The sequence below is a fragment of the Bactrocera tryoni genome, chromosome 1 (genome assembly GCF_016617805.1).
Source record: "Bactrocera tryoni isolate S06 chromosome 1, CSIRO_BtryS06_freeze2, whole genome shotgun sequence".
Classification (NCBI taxonomy): domain Eukaryota; kingdom Metazoa; phylum Arthropoda; class Insecta; order Diptera; family Tephritidae; genus Bactrocera; species Bactrocera tryoni.
Window position 1 is genome coordinate 25,147,129 of NC_052499.1, and position 23,160 is coordinate 25,170,288.

General features: G+C 35.6%; 2 protein-coding genes and 1 long non-coding RNA gene across 3 annotated transcripts; all 3 read right to left on the minus strand.

Annotated features, from left to right (window-relative positions):
• Positions 1-5,002: 5,002 nt before the first annotated feature.
• LOC120782657 lies at positions 5,003-6,175 on the minus strand. The gene is made up of 2 exons (XR_005706272.1): positions 5,998-6,175; positions 5,003-5,938 (listed from the first exon to the last, which is right to left on the minus strand). It is a non-coding gene; the product is annotated as an uncharacterized LOC120782657 (long non-coding RNA).
• Positions 6,176-11,919: 5,744 nt separating this feature from the next.
• Positions 11,920-20,111, minus strand: LOC120779370. The gene is made up of 5 exons (XM_040111566.1): positions 18,406-20,111; positions 18,240-18,349; positions 18,055-18,187; positions 17,539-17,998; positions 11,920-17,475 (listed from the first exon to the last, which is right to left on the minus strand). Exons 1-5 carry the CDS (start codon positions 19,350-19,352, stop codon positions 14,086-14,088), a joined length of 5,040 nt encoding a protein of 1,679 aa, XP_039967500.1. The 5' UTR covers positions 19,353-20,111; the 3' UTR covers positions 11,920-14,085.
• A 723-nt stretch (positions 20,112-20,834) lies between these two features.
• On the minus strand, positions 20,835-23,117 carry LOC120782467 (translocating chain-associated membrane protein 1). The gene has a single exon (XM_040114760.1). It carries the CDS (start codon positions 22,988-22,990, stop codon positions 21,887-21,889), a length of 1,104 nt encoding a protein of 367 aa, XP_039970694.1. The 5' UTR covers positions 22,991-23,117; the 3' UTR covers positions 20,835-21,886.
• Between the last annotated feature and the right edge of the window lie 43 nt (positions 23,118-23,160).

A 23,160-nucleotide genomic window follows, 5' to 3' on the forward strand; every position in this document is an offset into this window, starting at 1 on the left:
AAAACAAATAAACCGTTAAAATATGTATATGTAAAGTATAATTGAATAGAATGCAAACAAGAACACCAAATTCCAATGAGGTAAAAAATAAAATTCTAACAGCAAACATTTAAGCATATTAAATACAGTAATAAATATAGGAAATTTAAAGAATTTTTCCACCTCAGCGAAATAAATATCTGAAACCAAAAACTGAACAAACAAAAAGTAAATCTAAACGGATTTTTTTTTTTCAATTTCTTTTAACGCTTTTTGTATGATAACTTTTTCTAACCTAACAGTAAAGTTAAAAAACAAATTTCAAAAATTAAAAATAAAACGAAATGGAAAGCATAATTCAGAGAAGCCAAAACCAACAGCAAAATTAATTCAATCGATGCAACATAGTTAAATAACATTACAAGAGATATTATAAAAAGTAAATATACAGTTTAGCGAAAAGTAGTGCGGGGTATAGTAAAATGAATAAAACAATTAAAGGCAGCATTATTATAAATAAAATAATTAACACATATACGGACTTGTAATATACATATATATATATATATATATATACTAAATAAATATATACATACATACATATTTCTCAGATGTAACAGTAAACTTTGAAAATATGCAATAAAATTTCTTGTAAAGGGAAATCGTAAAAGATTTTCAGTATACATACGCATTCGTTGTTTTTTTTTGTGTTGAAATATGCAGTGGAGAAGAGAGGGGTAGATATTGGATACAATTCCTTCCGAAACCGGAGTTCACAGGTGGGCCCAGTGCACTGCAACAATGTTTCGCCGAATTTTTCCACTAGCAATTCACTACAATCATTCCCAGGCCCCCGTTTTCTCTCCATGATCCTGGAAATGTGTTACTAGCTGAGAGTAAAGAAAGGAGTTTGTAAATATTCAACTAAAAATCATTCAAATTAATAAAACGGGTGTTTTTCCAAAGTTAAAGCGTTTTTCTTTGACATAAAAACATCAAATAATTGCCCAATATTTTGTTCCGCTCTTATATTTTCTAGATGTTACTGTTCGAATTTCAGTAGATGGCCACAGTGATTTGTGAAGTTCAACCTGCCAGTCAAACCAGTTACCGTCAATTGGGAACCACCTAGTACTTTGGACGATTAAACATGATTTGAGGAAACAAAAAGTCGGGTGTCATTCGTCTCCATTGTCTTGTAGTGAACCTGGGCAAGACGAAATACAAATCTCTTGTCATCAAACAAACAGTCGTTGACAGTTATAACTTCAAAGTTGTAGATAGTTTCGTTTATCTTGGAACCAGAATTAACACCAACAATAACGTCAGCCTCGAAATCCAACGTAGAATAACTCTCGCTAACAGATGCTACTTCGGACTGAGTAGGCAATTGAGAAGTAAAGCCCTCTCCTCACGTACAAAGAGCTTACTTTACAAGTCACTCATCACCCCGTCCTGTTATATGGTGCAGAGGCATGGACGATGGCAATAACTGATGAGTCGGCGTTGCGAGTTTTCGAGAGAAAGGTTCTGCGGTCCTTTGCGATGGAACGATGAGCTGTATGAGATATACGGCGACATTGACATGCATAGTTCAGCGAATCAAGAGACAACTGCTAGGTCATGGATGAAAACACTCCAGCTCTGGGGGCATTCAACGCAGTACCTGCTGGGAAAAGCAGAGGAAGAGAAAGATCTCCACTCCGTTGAAAGGACCAGATGAAGAAGAACCTGACTACACTTGGAATCTCCATTTGGCGCCAAACAGCGAAGAGAATGAACCGACCTCGAATTTGAATCTGGTTAAAAAAGTACTATGTATATTTATCTGTGGATTGTATGGTTGTATAAAAGTAAGACCGAATGAATGAAGACAGCTTCCATCATTGCATATTTTTCCTCACATTTGGTAGTCTAATGGTATCTTTAAGTTGTAGACACTGATGATCTCATGGAAGATTTTCAATGGAAAGATAAAGTCCTGAAGCTGCGAGTTATCGGTCCTGCGACAAAATTCATAAGCGAGCAGGGTCTAAAAATAATTCACAAAAAAAATAATTCATACTTAAGGAGAGAGTAGTTTTAAATTTTTTTGTTGTTTTAAGCCAAATTTATTAGTCTTATACATATTTATCATTTCCCCTTCTTTCATTTTCATGACGCAAACTCCACCACGAAATATTATCTTAAATATTCTAATCAGGCACAAATAAAAGCCAAACATTAAAAAATATAAAATTCACGGTAACAATTTATTTTTGCTGGCAATCTTTCGGACCTTATCGTTTTGTAATAAATACTTCAGTTGTTGTATTAAAGTGTAAAAGAATCGGTAATTTTTGGAGAGATGTTTTATCGCTGTCTTCCGTTGTATAGATTAAACTGTTCGTGTATTATAAGATTATTAAAGTACTCTCTGCTTCACATAAAGTTGAAGAAGGGTCAGTGTACGGCATCGAACGGGCTACCGCGAGATTAAACTTTTGAGCAGATTTTCGTCGGAACTATTCCGCACTGGTAAAATAGAAATTTAGTTGGTTCAGTCAACTAAACTATTTGAAACGGTCTTTTTGATAGAGCTTTAGCCCAACTTAGATAGAGCTTTCGCACAGAAAATTTTTCACTGACGAGCGGTGTGGAACGGCTGCTGATACCGGCAAGAGCACGTCGGCTAAATTGTATATGTATACTATATAAGCGCGCTCCAAGCGCTCATAGAAGGCATCTTTTTTACCTCGTCCTTCTCTTCCAACGGGGCGTGGGCGCAAATCAGCGATATGTTGAAGAACCTCGCTTTGATGCAGATTGTGGCTAGACGTTCATTCACCGGAGTGAATGATAGTACTCGGCGACGGAGTTTCTCTCCCACCACGGATCCAACACCAAACTTGCGCTCCATTATATGGCCACTGTAGTAAATGTCACAAGGACCTATTCGTCTCTGTCCTTGTCCCGTCCATCGCATTTCTTGGACGACGCTGATGTCAGCCTTTATTTTCGCGAGGACATCAACCAGCTGGGCAGCGGCACCTTCCCAATTAAGGGTCCGGACATTCCAGGTGCATGCCCTCAAATCGTAGTCCTTATTTCGTTTGCCATGGTCGTCATCAAAAGGGCGGGTCTCTCGTCCGAGGCTGTTGTTTCCTTTTCATTGGGGGTGTTGTTTACGTGGCGGGTCCCAAATCGAGCGCTCAATCCTGTTTAGGGATGATTCGCCTTTGCACTTTAACTCGCCTTCAAACGGATGTTCGTTTGCTACCCAGAGAATGCTAGATCTAAGACCGGAAGTAGTAAGCTGCTTGAGCCAGGGAACTTTCCTCCCTTGCATAAACTTCTACACACGACTCCAACCTCCAATAGCAGCTATACATTGTGAGAAAAAACTCCGGGAATTTTAAATAAAACGCAAAATATTGAAATATTCATCAATATTTATTTTGTTACCTTCAAACTAATGCTCACCAAATGTGATACACTTATGCCAACGTTTGATCAGGTCCTTGAAACCCTTTTCATAAGCACTTTTTGGGATGGCCTTCAGCTACTTCAGCGAATTTTGTTTTATCTCTTCGATCGACAGAAAACGGCTTCCATTTCGATGATTGTTGACTTATTGGCATGCGAAACTCTAAACACATGTCTCATCGGCAGTTATAATGCTCTCCATGAATGTGAGATCAGAATTCGCACAATCAAGCATGTACAAATAGACCTGTTTACGCTACTCTTTTTGAAAAAATTCAGCTTTATCGGGGCGAATCGATGAAGAACGCGTTTCATACCCAAAATATCCACCAAATTAATTCGAACAGACTCGCGAAAATTTGCTGAGCTCTCTTGCCATCTCTCAACACTAGCCTGACGATTTTCCAGCACCATAATCTTCACTGTTTTAAGGGGTTACATGGGCTTACGAGTTTCAAAAAATCTAATTTTTTATATGCCTTATTAAATTCTAAGGACACCTCTAGAATATTTTTCTTAATTTTCAGGTTGATCCGAGTAACAGTTTCGGATTTACAGCCTTGAGAACTTGTGCGCTCGAGGCTAGCTGGGCTAAGTGCGCCCCCTTTAAACGGGTTTTCTCGAAACTGTGTTTTTAAAGTCGGTTGGCAAGATTTCTCGAGAACTACTCAACCGATCTTAATAAAATTTCACACAGGTCTTTGACATACAATTCTCAAAGGCTTGGGCAAAGGGTTTTTTTTTCGATTAAAACTGTTTGAAAAAAAATGTCGCGAAATTTTCACAGAAATTTTAATTTTTTTGTATAAATGTCTGTAAAAAATCCAATTTCCAGTTTTTTCCTTCGTCCAAGTTCTAAGTTCAGGTTTTAGCTAAAACACGTATTTTTTCACTTTAGATGATCCTGTACGGATATATCTTTTTTCAAGGGGTACCCGGAAATGGCGTCGCAGTGGTCGAGTTTAAAATATTTTTTCCAAAAATTTCAGAATTTCCTTATTAATAGTGTATGTTTGCAAAATAAAATATTTAATTTTTTTTATAAAAAAAAATTTAAAAAAAGCTGTTTTTACCCGAGGCAACCCATGAAACCCCTTAATGTTTTTATCAGCTGAGAAGGTCGAAGATCGTCCGTAAACTTTTTTTCAACATTCGCAACGATTCCGTACACGAAATTTGGTTCGAAATACAATATTTGAGACCAATTATTTGTTCGATTTTTTTATCCATTGAAAAAATCGCAACGTACTACTGAGGTGTACAGAATTAAGTAGCTGCTGTAAAAAACTCGTTGACAGGTCGCGCTGTTTTTTGGCATAGTAATTAAAGGCAGTCCCACCAACTTAGCAAAATACATTTTTTTTAAATATCATTTACACGGGGAATTCAATTACAATTTCCGGGTGCTGTTTTGTCACAATGTATGTTATATGCACGTTGATCACTTATATACAGTGAAATTCCTCATAACCGGACACTCACGGTCGCAGTATTTTGTTCCGGTTATGGGAGATGTCCGCTTATAGGCGATGAGGTCAAAAAATATATACTATACATATAAAATTCATTGTAGTTTATTTAAGAAATTTTTCATAGTAAAGAATATTTAAATACTTTAGTATTACAGTTTCGGATTGTTGTGGCTTCCACTTTATCCCAAGATGCTTTGATAAAATACACAGCTTCCAGTACATTAATCGATTTTGAGAGCTCTGAGGCAGAACTTGTATCGCCAATTTTAGTTATCAAGTGTTTTAAAACTAAACTAACTTCTATACAAAGTTTTAAAATTTTGGATTATACCTTGATCAAGGGGTTGTCTAACTGCCGTTGTATTTGGTGGCAAGAAACAAATTTTTATGTTGGTCAAGTCTAATTCCTTTGGATGAGAAGCCGCGTTATCTAGAAACAAGATTATTTTTCGATTGAACTGCTGCAGCCATTCGCTCATCACTTCGTGAGTCATCCATGCTTCTTTATTAGACTTCCAATCCACTGAAAGTTTTGCAATTGGAACATGTTTAAAGGATCGAGGACGGGCTGCTTTCCCTATGACCAAAAGCGGCTCCTTATCTCCAGCCATATTAGCACAGAACAAAATTGTGAGTCTTTCCTTTGATAGCTTACCTCCCATACATTTTTCAGATTTAAAAGCGACATCATCCTGATTCACATCTGCAGCTTCACCAGATATGCATTTGAAGGAAACATTATTCCTCAATCGCCATTTATTTAGCCATCCATCCGAAGCTTTAAAATTAGGTACACCAAGTTTTCCATTTCCATTACCTTTGCTTTCAAAATGGGACCAGAAATCGGAATTTTTTGACTTCTAGGCTTAGCGAACCAATGAAAACACATCCTGTCTATTTCCGAGCCGCCTTCTTTAAGGAAACTTCGCTTTTGGTGAATATTAGATCCAGACTCCCATTTAGAACGAATTTTCTCTTTATTTTTATTAATTTCAGCAGCTTACGTTTTGCCAATATTGAACCTTTTAAAGCAAAGGAAACGTGTACCTACAAGTTAAATTTTGAACTCACCATACTTTACCTTTTTGCAATTCCACGTACTGATAACTTTTCTTTTTCGAAAACATTAATAACTTGCATTTTCTCTTTAATAGAAAGTAGCTTCTTTTTCGGTGCCATATTATTACGAACTTTGAACGCAACCACTCGCATGCAACTTACTTGATAAACTGAATAGAAAACCACCTTTTACTTGACACGCACGGCTTGAATGTGTGCATACATGTTAAAAGGGGAATCCCCTATTTCATTTTTATAATGAACAACAAAGCTTGCTTGCGATGTATTTGAATTTTGTCCGTTTATGAGAAATTTGTTCATGGAAATGGCTAGAAATACAGTGTCCGCGTCCGGTTATTAGAGCGTCCGTTTATTAGAATGATATTTGTATGAAAAAATGATTGAAAAACCTGTGTACACAAAATTTGTCCGGTTATTGGAGCTGCCCGGTTATAAGGACTGTCCGTCTTGGTGAATTTCACTGTAGTGTATATTTTATAGTCTAACTGACGTTTACTTTTGGCTGCCCCCTGTTTGAAACCACAAATGCCTCTCACTACTGAAACACTACACTCAAATTCAGTTTAAAAAAATTCAAATTTATTTTTTTATACTTTTTTCAGCACTTTCGGCAGAATGGTACCTTTCAAAAAATCTTGAAGCCACAAATGTTCGTTCCTACATTGTTGCCATGTGCCAAAATTCTGATTAAAAATTCCAAAGTTGTTTTTTTTCGTTTTTATTATTTTTTCATCATTTTCGGGCTTAAGAATCTTATTTCATTTACGCATTTTTATCAAAAAAGAGTTCTATTTATGTCTGTATATAGTAGTTATATAACGTTACGGACTATGGTTGTACATTTATGTATGTATGTATGTATGCAGATATTATATATATAATGTGTGTGTGGACTCGTCTTATTGTAATGCTGCACTTCGTTGCCATTGTAACGGTATTTCATTTTGTGTATAATTTGCCTGCATTCTCTTGAAATTCATACGCATTACTTTACATTACATTAGATTACTAATTACAATTGTTTATTTCATGCGCTGGAGGCGTTTCACATAGGCTATTCACGGTTTATACATATGTATGTAAGTGTAACTTAATGCTTGATTAATTAAGGTCTGTAACATAGTAGGTCTGCTATTGTTGTATTTAACATTACTTGCGTTAAATGTTTGTTTGTATGTTCATACCATATGCAATCGTATTGATAAGTTTGGTTTTGAATTAAAAAAATAAGCAGCCAAATTCTATTTATTTTAATATTTACTAAATTTATGTATTTTTGTAGGCTTATTGTAAGTTCTGTGCTAATTCGTTTAGTTACTAAGCGATTGTTAATTGATTTATGGGTTTTGTGGTTACCGGCACTAGGGCCAGCACCAGGACCGGCTGCTAGTTGCCGCCCTGCTTCGTTGATTACATAACTACGCGTGTACGTATGTATGTGTGTAACTTGAGTTACAGTCAATTGCTGTATGTGTGTATATTTGTATTCATTATTGATTTGTGTTTAGCTGTTCGGGTTTTACACTGATTGATTTACGATTTCCCTTTAGACTTAAGTTGCTGCTCACTGTTTTGTTGCGATTATTTTGGGAATTTTTTATTTGGCTTTATTCTGACTCTGTTGTTGGTGTTGTAGTATGCGTATTGGTAATATTGAGTGCTTTGATTTATTTAAAAATCCATTTCATGACAATGTGTTTCCTTTTTGTATTTTCTTGCGACATTTCTCTTTGACAATTTGGCAAGTTTAATTTCGATTTGTTTCATCTGCACATCCGCACTTGTATATATGTATGTATATATAGTAAATATATATGTATGTATAAATAATTTGTTTGATGTATTAGCAATGTATACCTAGTTTTATCTAACGGTAGTTGCATGTATATGGATATAAGAATAGTACAATATAACTTCATTTTCAGAATTTCTTATTTTCTTTTTGTTTTTTTGTGTATATCTCTTATTGGTCATTTACAAATAAGCCTGAGGCACAAACACATAATTTTCTTCCACATAATTTTGTTTTCTTATTTATACTAAGCACACTCCCACATTAAGACTGCTATAAAAACTGTTGTTGTTGTTTTTTATTGTAATAAGAAAAATGTGTCTTACTTAAGCTTAGTGCTGCTTCTGCGTATTATACTTGTTATAAATAAGTTACAAATCGTTTTAAGGAAATATTTCTGACAAAAATGGTTTTAGGTTATATTATTTATTTTTTTATTTTACTTTTGTTTTACAACATCTTAGCGGTTAAAGTACTTATTTCGGCATGTGCTCGTATGCATTTTATACATTTAAACACATTTCATAACAATAAATTTTGCCCACATATACAAATAACAACAAATCTTCGAAAGCGTAATTCATTCAAAGTGTCAATTTCTTAGAAAAAAAATGTTTGTCACAAATTAGTCAACAAAATAATTTCATGTTTTTTTGCATACAATAATAAATTTTTCATTATAAAACTAATGCTTACTTACATTCATAATATTTTTTAATTGCGTCAGCTTTTATTTAAAGTAGTTTGTATTCATAGGTGACTTACATAATAAGAAGAGAGAGAAAATAAAACAACAAATAACCAAACAAAATCACTTAATATTGTACACACCTTAAAAAAGTTAAGACAATAATGCACTTATTGCATAGAGAAGACAGAAAAAGTATACAATATACATATGTATGTATGTACATATGTACACATACATATGTATAATAGAATTATAAGAAAGCAAAGTTAACATACATATGTAAAAATAGTAAGAAAACAAAAATTAAAAAATAAAATAAAAGATTTTAGAAGAAAATAAAAAAGTTTTAAAAATAAAAAAATTAAAAACACAAAAAAATTAAAAAACAAAAAAAAATAACAAAAATAAAAAAATAAAAAAATTAAAAAAAAAAAAAACAAAAATAAATAAAAGAAAATTAAAAAAAAACAAAAATAAATTAAAAATTAAAAAAAAGAAAAATAAATAAAAGAAATTAAAAAAACCAGAAATAAAAAAAAATTAAAAAAACACAATAAATAAAAAAATTAAAAAAACAATAAAGAAAAACAATAAATAAAAAAATAAAACGATAAATAAAAAAATAAAAGAAAATAATTAATTAAAACATTAAAAATAAAAATATATAAAGCAGATTTAACATAAAAATAAAAAAACAAAAATGAAAATAACATTAATAATAGTAATAAATAAAACTTAAAAAAATAAAAAAATAATATAAATAAAACAAAGAAAGTTAAAAAATAATAATAAATACATCATTGAAACAAGAGAAAATGATACATTAAAGATTTAAAAATTTCGGGAAAAATTTAAAATAAAGAAAATATTAGCATGAAAAAATTAAAAAAAAAATATTAAGATAAAAAAATTAAAAAAGCAATACAAATGAAATACAAATGAAATAAACAAAACATAATAAAAATTAAAAAAATAAAAACAATTAATAAAAATCAAAATAGTAATAAATAAAACACTAAACAATTTCTATAAGAATAAAAATAACATTAATTGCTTATACATACATACCAGACATATTGAAAATATTGTTATAAAATTACAACCGAAACCTTTACATACATGGTGGCGCTTGCAGAATTTACAATAGAAAGGAAATTATTTAGTTTATTTATTTTTAGTATTTATGAATATATAACATTGTACATGCCATAATTGACTAAAATGAGTCTCTGGTGCCGTAAATATTTTAAAAGCTTGCTTTAAAAAGCTTCAAAGTTTGCATTAGTAAGCTTAAAAGCTTTATTTTAGTGAATTTACCAGCTTGCTCTAGTGAGCAACAAAGCTTTATTTTATTGAGCTTCTAAAATTGCTTCAAAAAGTTTCAAAGTTGGTTTCAGTAAGCTTAAAAGTTCCATTTGGTGAGCTTCGAACTAGCTTTAGAATGCTTCAAAGCTTGCTTCATGCTTAAAAGTTTAATTTAGTGAGCTTCAAAACTGGTTTTAAAAAATTTCAAAGTTTGCTAAAGTAAGTTTAAAAGCTCTATTTTATTGAGCTTATAAGCTTGCTCGAGTATGTTTCAAAGCTTGAAGTTAGATGGAATTTTTAAAAACAAATTTAATGGCCATAACATTGTAGGGTAACTTTATTATAAAATAGCAAGCTTTAAAACTGCTAAAGTGCTGTTTACATCTTGATTTTTGACTACTTCAATACAGTTACTTTTTCGCTTTCACAATCTCGCTACATGCAACGAAAGCTTTTTAAGTTAATACAAAATTAATGTGATATTTTTGTTTAAAAGTTTTTTCTAAACTTTCAAAATTATTTAAAAGTTCAAGAACTTTTTCAAACAACTGATCAGCAAAGTTTTAGTTCGAATAGAAATGATAATTATGGAGAGAAGATTTTACAGCAGTTTGAATGAATTGTGTTTTCTGTTATGGCAATGTAAAACAGTTAGAAATTGTTTTTTATTTCTTACGTAGCCACTAGCGTCATGTAGCTACATAATAAGCCTCTACATGTATTAATTCTTAAATTTTTTATTTCCACAAGATAAGCACTTTTTGAAAGGATAAGAGTTTTCATTTTAAGTTTCTCACGAAAAGCTTCGTTATTTTGAAAATTTTACAATTATACAAAAGAAGCTTTCTCTCAAGCTTTCGCATGGCATAAGTTTGAAATATACATATGTAAAAAGCTTTCACAAGCATTAGGAGCTAAATTAATTAAACGATATTGAACTTTGCGGAAAAAGCTTTAAATAACTGTTGTAGCTTTCGTTAGCTTTCAATGTTATTGCAGTATGAAAGTTTTGCGGAGAAGCGGTTTGAGTTCTAGAGTCTATACATATGTATCACTTTCGATACAAAAATGGAATTGAAAAATGTTCCTGCAAGCGCCAACACAATATACAAATCTATGTATGTATTAAATTCATTTTCTTTCTTTTTTGTTTTCTAAGTCTACTTAAGTTTGCAAAAGATTGCAAAAACTAACAAGTTTGAAAAAAAAATAAGTGTAAACATGTATTCTATAGTACTTTTCAAATACATTATAGCGGTGCTAATTTTTAGTTATTTAGTAAGGGAAAAGTTATAAACATTTTCGTGAAACATATCTACACAAATGTCGTTATGTCACATGCAAGGCGCTTTTGTATTATTCCTATTTGTTTTTAGACACTTTTGTTTGCGTTTAAAATGCGCTTATATGCACATAGTTGCTGTACGTATTTTAAAAAATTTCTCTTAAAAGCGCGAAAAAATCTGTTTTCAATTTTACAATAAAATTTCACATTTTCATGCCTCGTTGCAGGTATACATATAATATATTCGTATATAAATTTTGATCATAAAAGGCGGTCCAAATGTCGCTGCCAATATACACATATTTACATATATAAATATTAGAGTTGTAAAAATTTTATTTTATGTATACATAAGTATGTTTGCTAATTTTCATTAAAAAATTCCTTTTCACATTTTTGGTTTATTTAAATAACTTTTAAGCTTAAAGCTTGTAAAATAGTTTCACACTCTGATTTATATCTAAATTTAATATAAATTCAATAAATTGAATTGGTATTTTGGGTGTAGACATTTTTGAAAAATATGTTAGAAAATTAATTCATACAAACTTTTAATTAACATACTTACAGTTACGGACAATAAAATAGAATCAAAGGTTTTGTTTTAATTTTACATATATGTCATAAGTTTTTTGCATAACAAACACAACCATGTGTACTTTTAAAATAGAGCAACTGACAACATTGTCGAGTTTTACAGTTAATTGTACTGAACTAAAAAGTGTAAATAGCGTGCCACGTGCTTAATGACAAAATAACAAATTTAATCGCGAAATATTTTCACAAACCGAAAAAATTTTATTTAAAATGCGTATTAAGTAGTTATCTTAACTTAATTAGATCTGTGGAATGAATATTTATATTAATTATTTATTTGCGTAAAAAATGGGTCAAGCCAAATATAGTTCAAAGGAAAAAGAGTACGCATCAAAAATTTGCAAGGAAAGATTCGCATGCAAAAGGAAATTGCAAACATATTGAATAGTAGGACCCAAAAATTTGCGTTTAATGCCTTAAAGTCTCCGAAAATATGTAAGAAAAAAAGAGGTCGACCATGAAAAACGAGTGCGGAAGTCGATCAAAATATCGCAAGATTGTCGATGCGCGATCTGTTTAAGTCCGCTGCAGCCATGCAACAAGAATTAGTTGCACACATTTTTGCAAGAACGATAAGAAGACGACTTGTAAGTTCTACATTACTGGATTTGACCCGGATTTTATCCGGCCAAGGTCTGTTTTTTCGGAGATCTAAGCCCGTTTAGATCGGTAGTACAATAGAAAATGTATGGAAAAACGTTAAGCGAAAGATTGACCCGTAAAATAAGGCGGAACTCTAAGAAAGTTCCAAAGGTCGGGCATTCTGTTCACAGAGCACTTGCCGTAGCCTAGTTCAGTCTATACCTACAAGATATGCATCTGTATTAGACAATAAAGATGCAAAAAGTTTTCTCTCTTAAAAAAATATTATGTTTTTAGTTAGATATTATGACTGTATTCTATTTTATTATCCATAACTGTATGTATGAAAGAGAAGAAATCAAAACAAAATAATAATAATAAAAGAAAATTTCATGTGGCGCGTTGGGCAACTCTAAGAAAGTTCCAAAGGACAGAAAGACTGAAGCAAAAGGTATCAAAACCTATCTGCCAATATCAAAGCCTGAAGCAAAACGTGTCAAAACTTGTCTGTGAATCAGCCATGACAGACTCCGCCGTTATTAGGCAATCGTTTCAATGAAACCGTTAATGTAAAAATTTTTTACAGTTAGCTGTTCCTCGCGGTTTGAGCTAATTAAAAACTAAAGTATGCTCTTCTTTTGGAAGACCATGAAACGATAAATTTTCATTGTTTTTTACTAAAATTTCATTTGAAGTGCAACGGTAAAAACGTACGAAACCGTCGTGTGTCTTTGGTACGTTAAAGAATTAGTATTGCATTGTAAATGAATTTTACGCCAACATAATTAAAAGCACTAAAAATTTTGAAATTTTTCGTTTTGTACTTTAGCATTTAAAAATGTTGTATTTTTGCTGCCCTTAGACTTACGAATGTATTCCCTTTACATATTTATAACTTTACATAAAATAGTTACATACTTAATACGACCATTACATTATGCATATATATACAAATATACATTACAACATTTAACAAACAATTGAATGGTTCATACCACGAACAAAATAATAGTAATAACAAAAAATATAGTGATTGAGTTTATAGGTTAACAGCACTGTTTTATCGAAAATTATAAACTTTTTGTAGAAGTGTGTAATATTGACACTTTAGGTGAGTGAAAATCTTGGCAAATTTCACTCTTGCGGCACTTAGGGCGATTGAAGAGAAAGCTTCATTGGCTATGGAGTTCTATGTGCATGTATTTTTAGAAAAGATGTATTGATGTTGTTGCAATTGCACAGATTCGAAAACATTTGATATGAATTATCTAATTTATTGATAGTTGTTGTTATCGGCATTTTTAAAAACTTCCGAACAATTTGTTTATTTTGTACTTTTATAATTTTGCTTTCGGACGTAAACAAAAAACAGCTGATGTGACAGAAGGATACTACAACCTTTAGAACTAGGCAAGTGTTTCAGCTGTGGTATGCTTTCTGTGCTGTTTTGAACACTCAGGGCTCATTGGCCATAGACTAAAGTATTTTCACAACACTGACACATTTCTTTCAAATCTTAATAAGCTACACACCATAAAAACACACACTTGTATTTAAGCTCACAAGTCTTTTTACCGGCAAATATGCAACAACAACAACATACATGAATTACGTTGATACAACTCTATAGCTTACCAACTTGCTCCAATAACAGTCCAACAACAACACTGCTTGGAATCACATTCTCTGGTGGATGAGCTTCGTCAGCAAACGAACGCGGACTGGATGCCGATGGTACTGCACTGGCGGATTCTAAAATTTGTTTATTGTTAGTGTTGTTGTTTTTGCTTTTAATATCATTGCTAGTAGCCAACTCCACTTCCTCTTCATGCGAATTCTACAAATTCCCCAATAACTCATTCGCTTCAGCAATTATTGATTCAGCATCGGTGACGGTGTGATTAACGAAGACATCGGCGGATAGCCCACAACTCTCATCAATGAGTGCATCATTATTGCCTGTGAGGCCAGTTAGCGCAGCGCTAAGTCCTTCGCTGGGGGCACCAGCATCGGTGAGGCTGCCGGTGTTTGCGCCACCGCTGATGAGACTATCGATAGTGTTGCCGTTGCTGAGAAATTCGCGCGTAAACTCTATTGGACTGTAACGAAAGCGTGGTGTCGCCGTTGGTGTTGTTGGCATGGAACGAGACATGTCGTAATTGCTGTTGCAACTACCACCACCGCCACTATTTCCAAATGAGCCACCACCATTGTTGCCATATTTGAATACAGTTGTAGTGAAAGTGCCACCCATGATACTACTAGAAGTTGTGAGCGAAGGTGAGAGATTCACTTCATCCTCAAACCGCCGACGTCCGCCATAGAAGTGTGTTGCGAATGGGCTCTGTTGTGGCAGCGGCGTGGATGGTACCGAACGCGACATTGTATTGCCCGTACAACCCAATAAGTTATTGCCGTTTCCACCTCCACCAACACCCGATATTAGCGCAGCGCTACCGAATGCCGTACAAGCACTGCTGCTATAACCCGATGAAGAGCCTGCCGAAGAACAAGTCGTTGTTGTGGCGTTACCTTGAAAATTGTTCGGACATTTCATGCGCAAAAAATTGGTATTGAACATTTCCTCGAGGTTATCTAACATCGCATCCGGATCGTTAGCCAATAAGGCAGCTTCGTCGTCCAGTATTTTGGCGGACAATGTTTGCGTCCCATGCTTCCCGTTTAAGCCGCCACCACTATTTTGACTACAGCTATTCTCGGAGAAGAACGTCGTTGAGTCAGCGAATTCCTGTGGCACCGGTGTCTGTGCAACTGATGTACACGCCGAATAGGGAGCCGCTTGAAAACTCCGATTGAAGGCCGGCGAATGTATGCGTTGTAACTGTGATAGTGGTACCGATTGTGAACGCTGCATCTCATTGGGTGCAGTCGTAAGGTCATTCAGTGTTAACTCATCATAAACAATGCTTCTGTCCACTGACGCGCTAAACATATCCAAATCCAATGAGTTTTGATCGGCGCCCAACAGATCGGCTGCACTTACGTCCGTGTTATTGTTCATCTGATTGTACACCACACCGCTTGCAGCATGATTGTTCGGTTGTTGGCTCACGTCACCGCCGAAAAATGGTGTGCCATATAATTGTTGCTGCTGTTGTTGTTGCTGTTGCAAAACAGATGGACTTGGTGGCGCCGATGCTGAGGTGATCGGTAAGAGTGAGTTATTACCACCGGTTGCGCCGAGATTGGCATAGCTCCGACGTCGACGGCTAGCACCAATCATCGGATCACTGGAATCGTGCTCCAATGACAGCTGTTTTCCTAGTGCAAATGCTGCTTTGGGACGTACACGATGGGCGCTCTGACCGGGGCTGACGAAATACGAGCCACCGCCATTGTCGGGGGCCGAGTTAAGCGCGTTCCCTGCATTCAGCGATATGCTGCTGCCATTCACTTTTGTATTGTTAACGCTATTGCCAGGGTTTTTATTGTTCCGGTTTCCCGTGTTAGCGTTGGTATTGGGCGATATGGGAAAGAATATGCAATTTTTGCGCGTCGCAATAACTTCGGCCGCATTTAGCGCGGTGCCAGTCAAGCTGATTTTACGTTTGTTCAAGTTAGGATTGTTGTTAGCGTTGTTTGTTGCAAGCATTAGTTGCGTATTTTCTTGTCGAACTTGTGTATGAAGTTGTTGTTGTTGTTGCTGATGCTTCTGTGACATGAAAGTGAGAGACGCTGAGGCCGATCCAACAGACATTGTTGTTGTGGGACTTGCTTTGGATAGCACAGCGCTTGCTTGCTTTTTGGTACCAGCAGCGGCTGTAAAGCCGCTATTTGACACTTGTGATGGATAACTACAGTTATCCATGGCATTTAATTGTACGCTCAGTTGTCTGCTGATAGTTTGTGGCGAATTTTTCGTTGCCATTGGCTTTGCACGCGCTCTTGACGTCGTTGGGGTTGACGTTTTCGTTGTTGGCATTGTTGTTGCTGCTGCCTGTGTCGTGACTGTTGGATGCCTATTTGATTTTACAGCATCTAAGGAATTCAGTTTTTCCTCAGCGTCTCTCGTCTGAAAATATTGAAGCAATTCGGTATCTTGGTCCTCGGGCTCTTCCTCCACCTCGCCAGCTACAAAGTAATCGTCTAATTCGTGTTTGTCCATATTACATATACTAATGACACGTTCGCGTGGCAAGCCCAAATTAGCCGACAGATCACCTGCATCCGGATCGGCCAAATTATTACCCGCATTTGCCGTGGCTTCAGCTGCCAAAGCGGCCATAATTTGTTGGCGCTTAGCGCGCATTTGTAGCATGTTGCGTGACAAAACCTTTGGTGAAGCTGCAGTGGGCGGTTGGGAATTATTGCCACTGCTGTCTGCACCTAATAGCGAGCTCGACGGACTGACGGAAATGTTGCTGCCAATTTGTGCTGGTGGTCCCATCAAATCGCTGGATGTGGAGCCTGCGTCGTGATTGCCTGTTAAGGGTTGAGTCGACGACACGCCAGATGTGGCAATAACTGAGGTGGCAACAGCTGATAATCCTGTTGACGAGGATCCCACCTCTTTAGGAGCTGAAGTTGTTGTAATGATGGGCACAACATTATTACTTGTTGCAGAAGTAGGTGAATTAGCCCAAAAACCTTTGGTTTGTTGTGCTTTTCGTACTTTTTTGCAAAATATATTCGTATTATACTCATCAAAGAATTCTTCCTCTTTAATAACTGTGTTGGGCTCTTGTGCTCCACCTGGTGACATTGCAGAAGATTCTGCCGCACCAAGTTCAATGATTTTTGGTGTTAGATTCTTTACGGCTGTTGTGTTAGGTGGTACACCTGCCAAGGCAGTGCGTAGTGGTTGACGTTGCTGTAGTGTTTGAGGCTGTGTGTGAACTGGTCCAAAGGCACTAGGGGCTGGTGGTGCACGTGCCAACACTGTACGCTGCTCAGTTGCCAAATCCATAGGTATCATTTGCTGCTGTTGTTGTTGTTGCAAAAAGCTATCTGTAACTGTTGCCATTTGCGGCATTTGTGTCGCGGAAGCTGGCAAGTGTTGCACTCGTTGCATTGTCGGCGACTCCAATACTTCCTGTTTTATTTGTATGAATTCGCTCATTACAGGCGGCTTAACATCAATTGCTGGTGTGTCCGCGGCAGACAAAGTTTGTGGCTGCGCCTGCGCAGTAGTCTGGCTGCAACTGGATTCTGACGATGACGATCCTTTGCGTTTTTTCTTTCGTCTTTTCTTCAGAGGACCCATATCCTAAAATTTAATTGTATATTATTAAGCACAAAAATTAACAAAATCCATTATATTTAAATTTACCACCATCAATCGTTTCTCTTTCGGCTCACGTGGTGTGTATTTTTTATGTGTAGTACTGCTTCCAGAGCGTACATTTGATGTGGACAATTCGTTTCCGCCGGTTACAGTTTTAATATGGGATGCTAGCTCCCGTGCGCTATCCACTTTCATATTTAACATGCCCTCTGCCCAACTGCGTATGATTTGCCATGTTTCCGTATCACCAATAGACGCAGTGGCATCTCCAAGTAAGGTGTTGCTGCCATCACCAATCAGGGACGACTCATTGGCCGTAGTGGAATCAAGTAGTGGGAGTTGAGGTGCCTCCAATTTGGTGGTTTTACGCATAGCTGCATAGCAGTAGCGAGAATGACCACGAGTACCTAAACGGCGTGGCCGTATGCCGGGGAACACTTGTTTCATTACCTTACCAAAATCTGCTGTCGAAAGCGGCTTAATGTCTAGACGTTCGCAATAAGCTCTGCAAAAGAAAACAGTACTTTTAGCTTGTGATTTCAGTATAAATCACCTACTCACATGTAATCATTATATACATCTTGCTTTGGTATGGACACTTTGGGATCATGTTCTAGGTGAGAGCGCACCCAGTTAATTGTGTGATTTATCTCAGACCGTGAACCTAATGGATTTTGGGGATGCCGCAGTGGATCTGAAAATCAGTACATTAATTTAAGAAGATAATTCATTATTATATGTAATACCTGATTCTGGCGCTTCTCCTGGTAAACGCAAATAAAGCAGTAGTTTTTCCACCGGCTTCAAAGTTGAAACACGATCAACGATTTGTTGAATTTGTTGTTTTGCTAATTCACTGTAAAATAAAAAGAAATATTTATTTGGTTCCTAAATAAGTGCATTGAAACTCACCTTACGCCCGACTCTACCATTTCCTGTACGCGCCGTAAGCGGTCATCATCCGGCATCCTCACTCCAATGCCAGTCAAACGTCCATGCACTGCCGGCACGCTGGCGCTGACGCTACTATTTGGCGCTGCACTTAAAGCGTTTAAAACATTCTCAGTAATAGTACTGCTAATGGCTCCTGCCACTGTTGCAGCTCCACCTGTACCACCACCGCTGTTGCTATTACTACCAGTACTAGACATTGGGACGTCGGTTACAAGGTGTCGTGTTGTTTGCTGTTGACTTGTTAAACTACCTGCGTTGCTTCCTCCACTGCCTATTGCACCGGGTGAATGAACGGCGTTAGACTGGCAATTCATTGCAGTCATAATTTTATTCAACTCCAATTGTTGTTGCAAATTTAAATGCGGTGTTAAATGTTCCAATTGTTGTGTTACTGCAAATGGATTTTGCGTTAACACTGATGTCGCCGCACCTGAGAGTAATGGTGGTGGCACAAAGCCACTTTGTACCGGTACACTGGGTGAAGCGGCAGCTGGCGCAGTTAGAACTGTATTTGGTGTATGCGTTGGCGAAGGTTGATGTTGCACAAGTTGCGATGGGTGTTGGGTATGCTGGTGCGCTAGACTATGTGATAAATTTTTTGCATCTATTGTAGACTGTTGGATTGGTAATGGTGGTGGCTGAAAGCGTGCACTGGTGTATGGTGCTATGCCATCTGGATGTGATAGATGTCCCAGCGAAGCAGCAACACCTGCCCCGAAAATACTGCCATGAGCTGGCATTAGCGCTGCTGGATCATATAATCGTTGTTGTTGATGTAAGAGTTGGGACCCAGGTAATACATTAGTATTAAGTGTTTTTTGTTGTTGTGCAGCAATAGCAGCTGCAGCTGTAACCGTTGCTTTCGTCCACTGCGTTCCATTATGACCAGCATTCTTGTCGGTCATGTCCACAAAAATTTATTTGTGTGTTGTTTCGCAGATTGGCGCGTTTGCTGCTGCCACGATATACAGCTTTCGCGACAAATTAAATGACGTCGCCGTTTTAACTTAAGTCGATAAAAATGTGTGAAATATAATTCCGTTTATTTTAACTAAAATTACAATAACAAATAAATTTCATCGTTCGACCTTCGATGGCCGGTACAATTCATAAACGACTGCGTCGTACGTTGACAATACTACTGAGGGCACAGAGGTTTGCCTACAGGCGCTAACACTCAGTTCGGAACTGATAAGACAGAGTCGACCGACCTCCACCTCTGTGCGCTACCCGATTCCGCACAAACACAGCAATGTGCACACACACAGGTACACCTTTGCGAAAGGTGTACTGCGGCTGCTGCTATAACTCGACCACTAAACTTTTACTAAAACACCCCCTTCCCTTGAGAGTATTTTTAAAGTTCCAATACACAAATATTTCTTGTAGCCACAATATTGCCCTATGAAATACGCTGTTTACGAAACCGCGTATGTCGGTGATGATGACAATAAATGCTTCGATACGAAAAAACGATAATTAAACATTTTCTTGTGTCAAATAGCACTTCCTAGACGTCACTAGTACTTTGCTATTATGGATTTGCACTTTAATTTTATTAGAGCAAAATTGTTTTTGCACAATCAATTACTTCTCTTTGCACTTGTAGCGCTTTGGCAAATAACAAAACTATATTTTAAGTTTTAAAGCAATTCGAATAAGAAAACTACATTTTTTTTAGATTTTCCAACATGAAAAATATTAACTTTTATCTGCGCTCTAAAACGCGTGAGTAGTGTTGCCAGATTAATGATTTGTAAATTATATCGTACGTTGGCAGTAGTGATGCGGAATAATATGGAATCGGATCGCCAATTTACAAAAATTATTTCAATATGATTAATATATTAATACAAGCTATGAACAAACACTCGATTATTAGGCTGGAAGGAAGACAATTTCATCATTAATAAAATTAAAAAAAAAAAAAAACATGTTACATAATAATTAAAAGCAACTTGCAATAATAATTATAATAAATTTCAATGAGCTGATTTGGTATATATGTAATACTTAATGAAGTAAGCAATTTGGCTGATTTAACATTTTTTATTTTAAATCTAAAGCAAATTATATTTTTAGCAAAAAATAAAAAAATATATACATACATATATGTACATATATTATATAAATTTTATTCTTTAAATATAATTTAGCAACACATAAAAAATTAAGCCAACCAAATAAAACAAATCATTCACACTTGAACACTACTTCCTGTTTGTTTATTGAAAAATCAATCTTTTTCTTTTTAAAATTATATTTTAATGCTTTCAAACTTCTATAAGTACATAAGTAAGATGTAATTAGCTGCAATATGCTTATTACAGGCAGATGAATGTATTCTAGTAGTATATTAAATATTTAAGGTAAAACCAAAAGAAAAATTTCAAAGCAATTTCTACCAACTTATTTTGCTTTCTTACATTTTATTGTTGCTTAGTTTTGTGCATAATTCATACAAAAATATTCAAGCAAGCTTACAATCTCTTAAGAACTACTTAGTTACAACATTTGCATTTTTTCATTTAATTCATCATTCAGTATCAAAGTATTCAGATATTTGCTTTGTTTATGTTTGTGAATTTGTTATTGTTTGAGAACATTTTAACTAAACACTAAATTTTATTGCAATTGTAATTATAATAATAATATTAGAAATGTCATGGTTCAGTGCTTGCACCACAATCATAATGGAAGTTGAGCTTTATTCAGTCTCAAACGTCTAACTGTTATTGGAGTGTAGAAGTATATATTTTTTTTATTTTCCTCATACATTACTTTCTTTTAAATTTTTTTTGTTTAAATATTTGTTCATTGAAACATTAGCGTAAATTTAGGCAAATATTGAATTCAAAAATTCAAACTGTTATTCAGATAGGAGCAAAAGTTCACTCATTGTACTAGTATCGTTTAATATTTTTATTATTTGTTTTTTGTAATTTAATTTACGATAGAAATTATTTTGCAAAATGCATTTAAACAGTAGGTATAAAAAATAAAACAAAAATAACTAATTTTATATGAAAAAATATGCCTTAAGTTTAGCGGTAGCAACAGCAGCATCGGTGGCGGCAGCGTGGCTTCAAGCTTTTGATTTCTTGTTTAGAGTTGCAACGAAACTTTTGTATATAGTAAGTAAATGCAATCTTTGCTTTCCCTTTTCCACTGCCAATCCATTATTAATATGATTTTACATATTTTAATATGCAACATCTTACATATGTTTTTACCCATTTGACATGTATGTGTGAGTGTGTGTGTTTAACTGTGCAGGAAGCATACTCGCCAACATTACTAGGGGCTCTTCAGTTAGAAAATTTCGACATTTTATGCGCATATCTTAATGAGCATGTAAGTTTCGAAAAGTTTCTAATTTCAATTTTTATTGTTTATGTTATTGGTGGACGTCGTTGATTTGGCATTCGCTATGGAATGTTTATTTTACCTTTGACTTAACAGGACTAGGGCTCTGATCAGCCTCAGGGAGATCACTTTCTTTTTTCTTTTTCGCCTTCTCCTTTACTGCTTTTGGTTTCTTCGAATGTTGCTGTTGCTGTATTAGTTTAGCCTCACGTTGTGCCTCGCGAGTAGCACGTAGCTCTTCAGTGGTGAAGGAATATATTAAATAACCCTGCAACACCATTAAGCCAATAAGTGCTACATTTGCGCGCTTCGTATACTCCACGGGAATACCGTAATACAATACTAGCACGGCAATAACCATTGTCGTAAAGCGTACGAAAACAAACGACGAATTGTTAAAAAAGCGGACGCTAACGAATTTCTCCTCCCGATCGAAAACACCAATTAGTTGGATTATATGCGACACAATTTCGCCAAGATAATGCAATGTCAACAAAACCAAAGCAATGCGGTGGAAGCTAAATGTGTATGCCAAGCAGATGGCCGAGAAACCGGATATGGAATGAATTATTATTGCTTGTTGATCCTCTTTTTTAACCTTCTGGAAATAAAGTTCGGGCAGCATGTGCAGATAGTAAGCCATTTGAATAATAAAGAACAGTTTATGCAGAAAAGTCATTGGATGATCGGGATATTGGTTCCATAGCAGCGCAAACCTGTTCATATATCCCTCACGCGATATAATATTTGCACCCATCAGAAATGAGAACACATAGAAGACAATTAGTTGGCCAGATTCATTGAAGCGCGTCAATTTGAATTTGGAAAGATGTAGCCGCTTCGATATTTTGTCTAATACATACTCCTGAATGATGGCGTGCATAATGATGCATGTTAATGTATAAAAGAAGATAGCACAGTAATCCTTAATGCCCGCCACGTAGCTAAATGGCTTACCCTGAGGATTTTCCCGACTAGGCTCCTCACCAGTCACATTGTGATGCAGTGAAATAAACGCGCTGGCAAAAGGTGATGTAGATTCGTCCATCAATGCTACAACGAATACCATTGCCACGCAGGAAATAATATCCGCGTGATTTTGTATAACGAATTCATGACTTAAAATTGGTGGATTTTTGCTGCTGGTCTTACGTCCCATGCCAGGTTTTATCGCCATGATGAAACCACTTATTAAATGCTTATCGTTGCACCGAACAAAATATTTTGATGGATTTACCAAAACGCTACTCGGTTGCTGATGTGGCTGCGACCGCTGCTACTCAATAATATTTGACGTAAACTATCGCTGACGTTGACGCTGTCTTCGTTTTCTACGCAGCATTGACG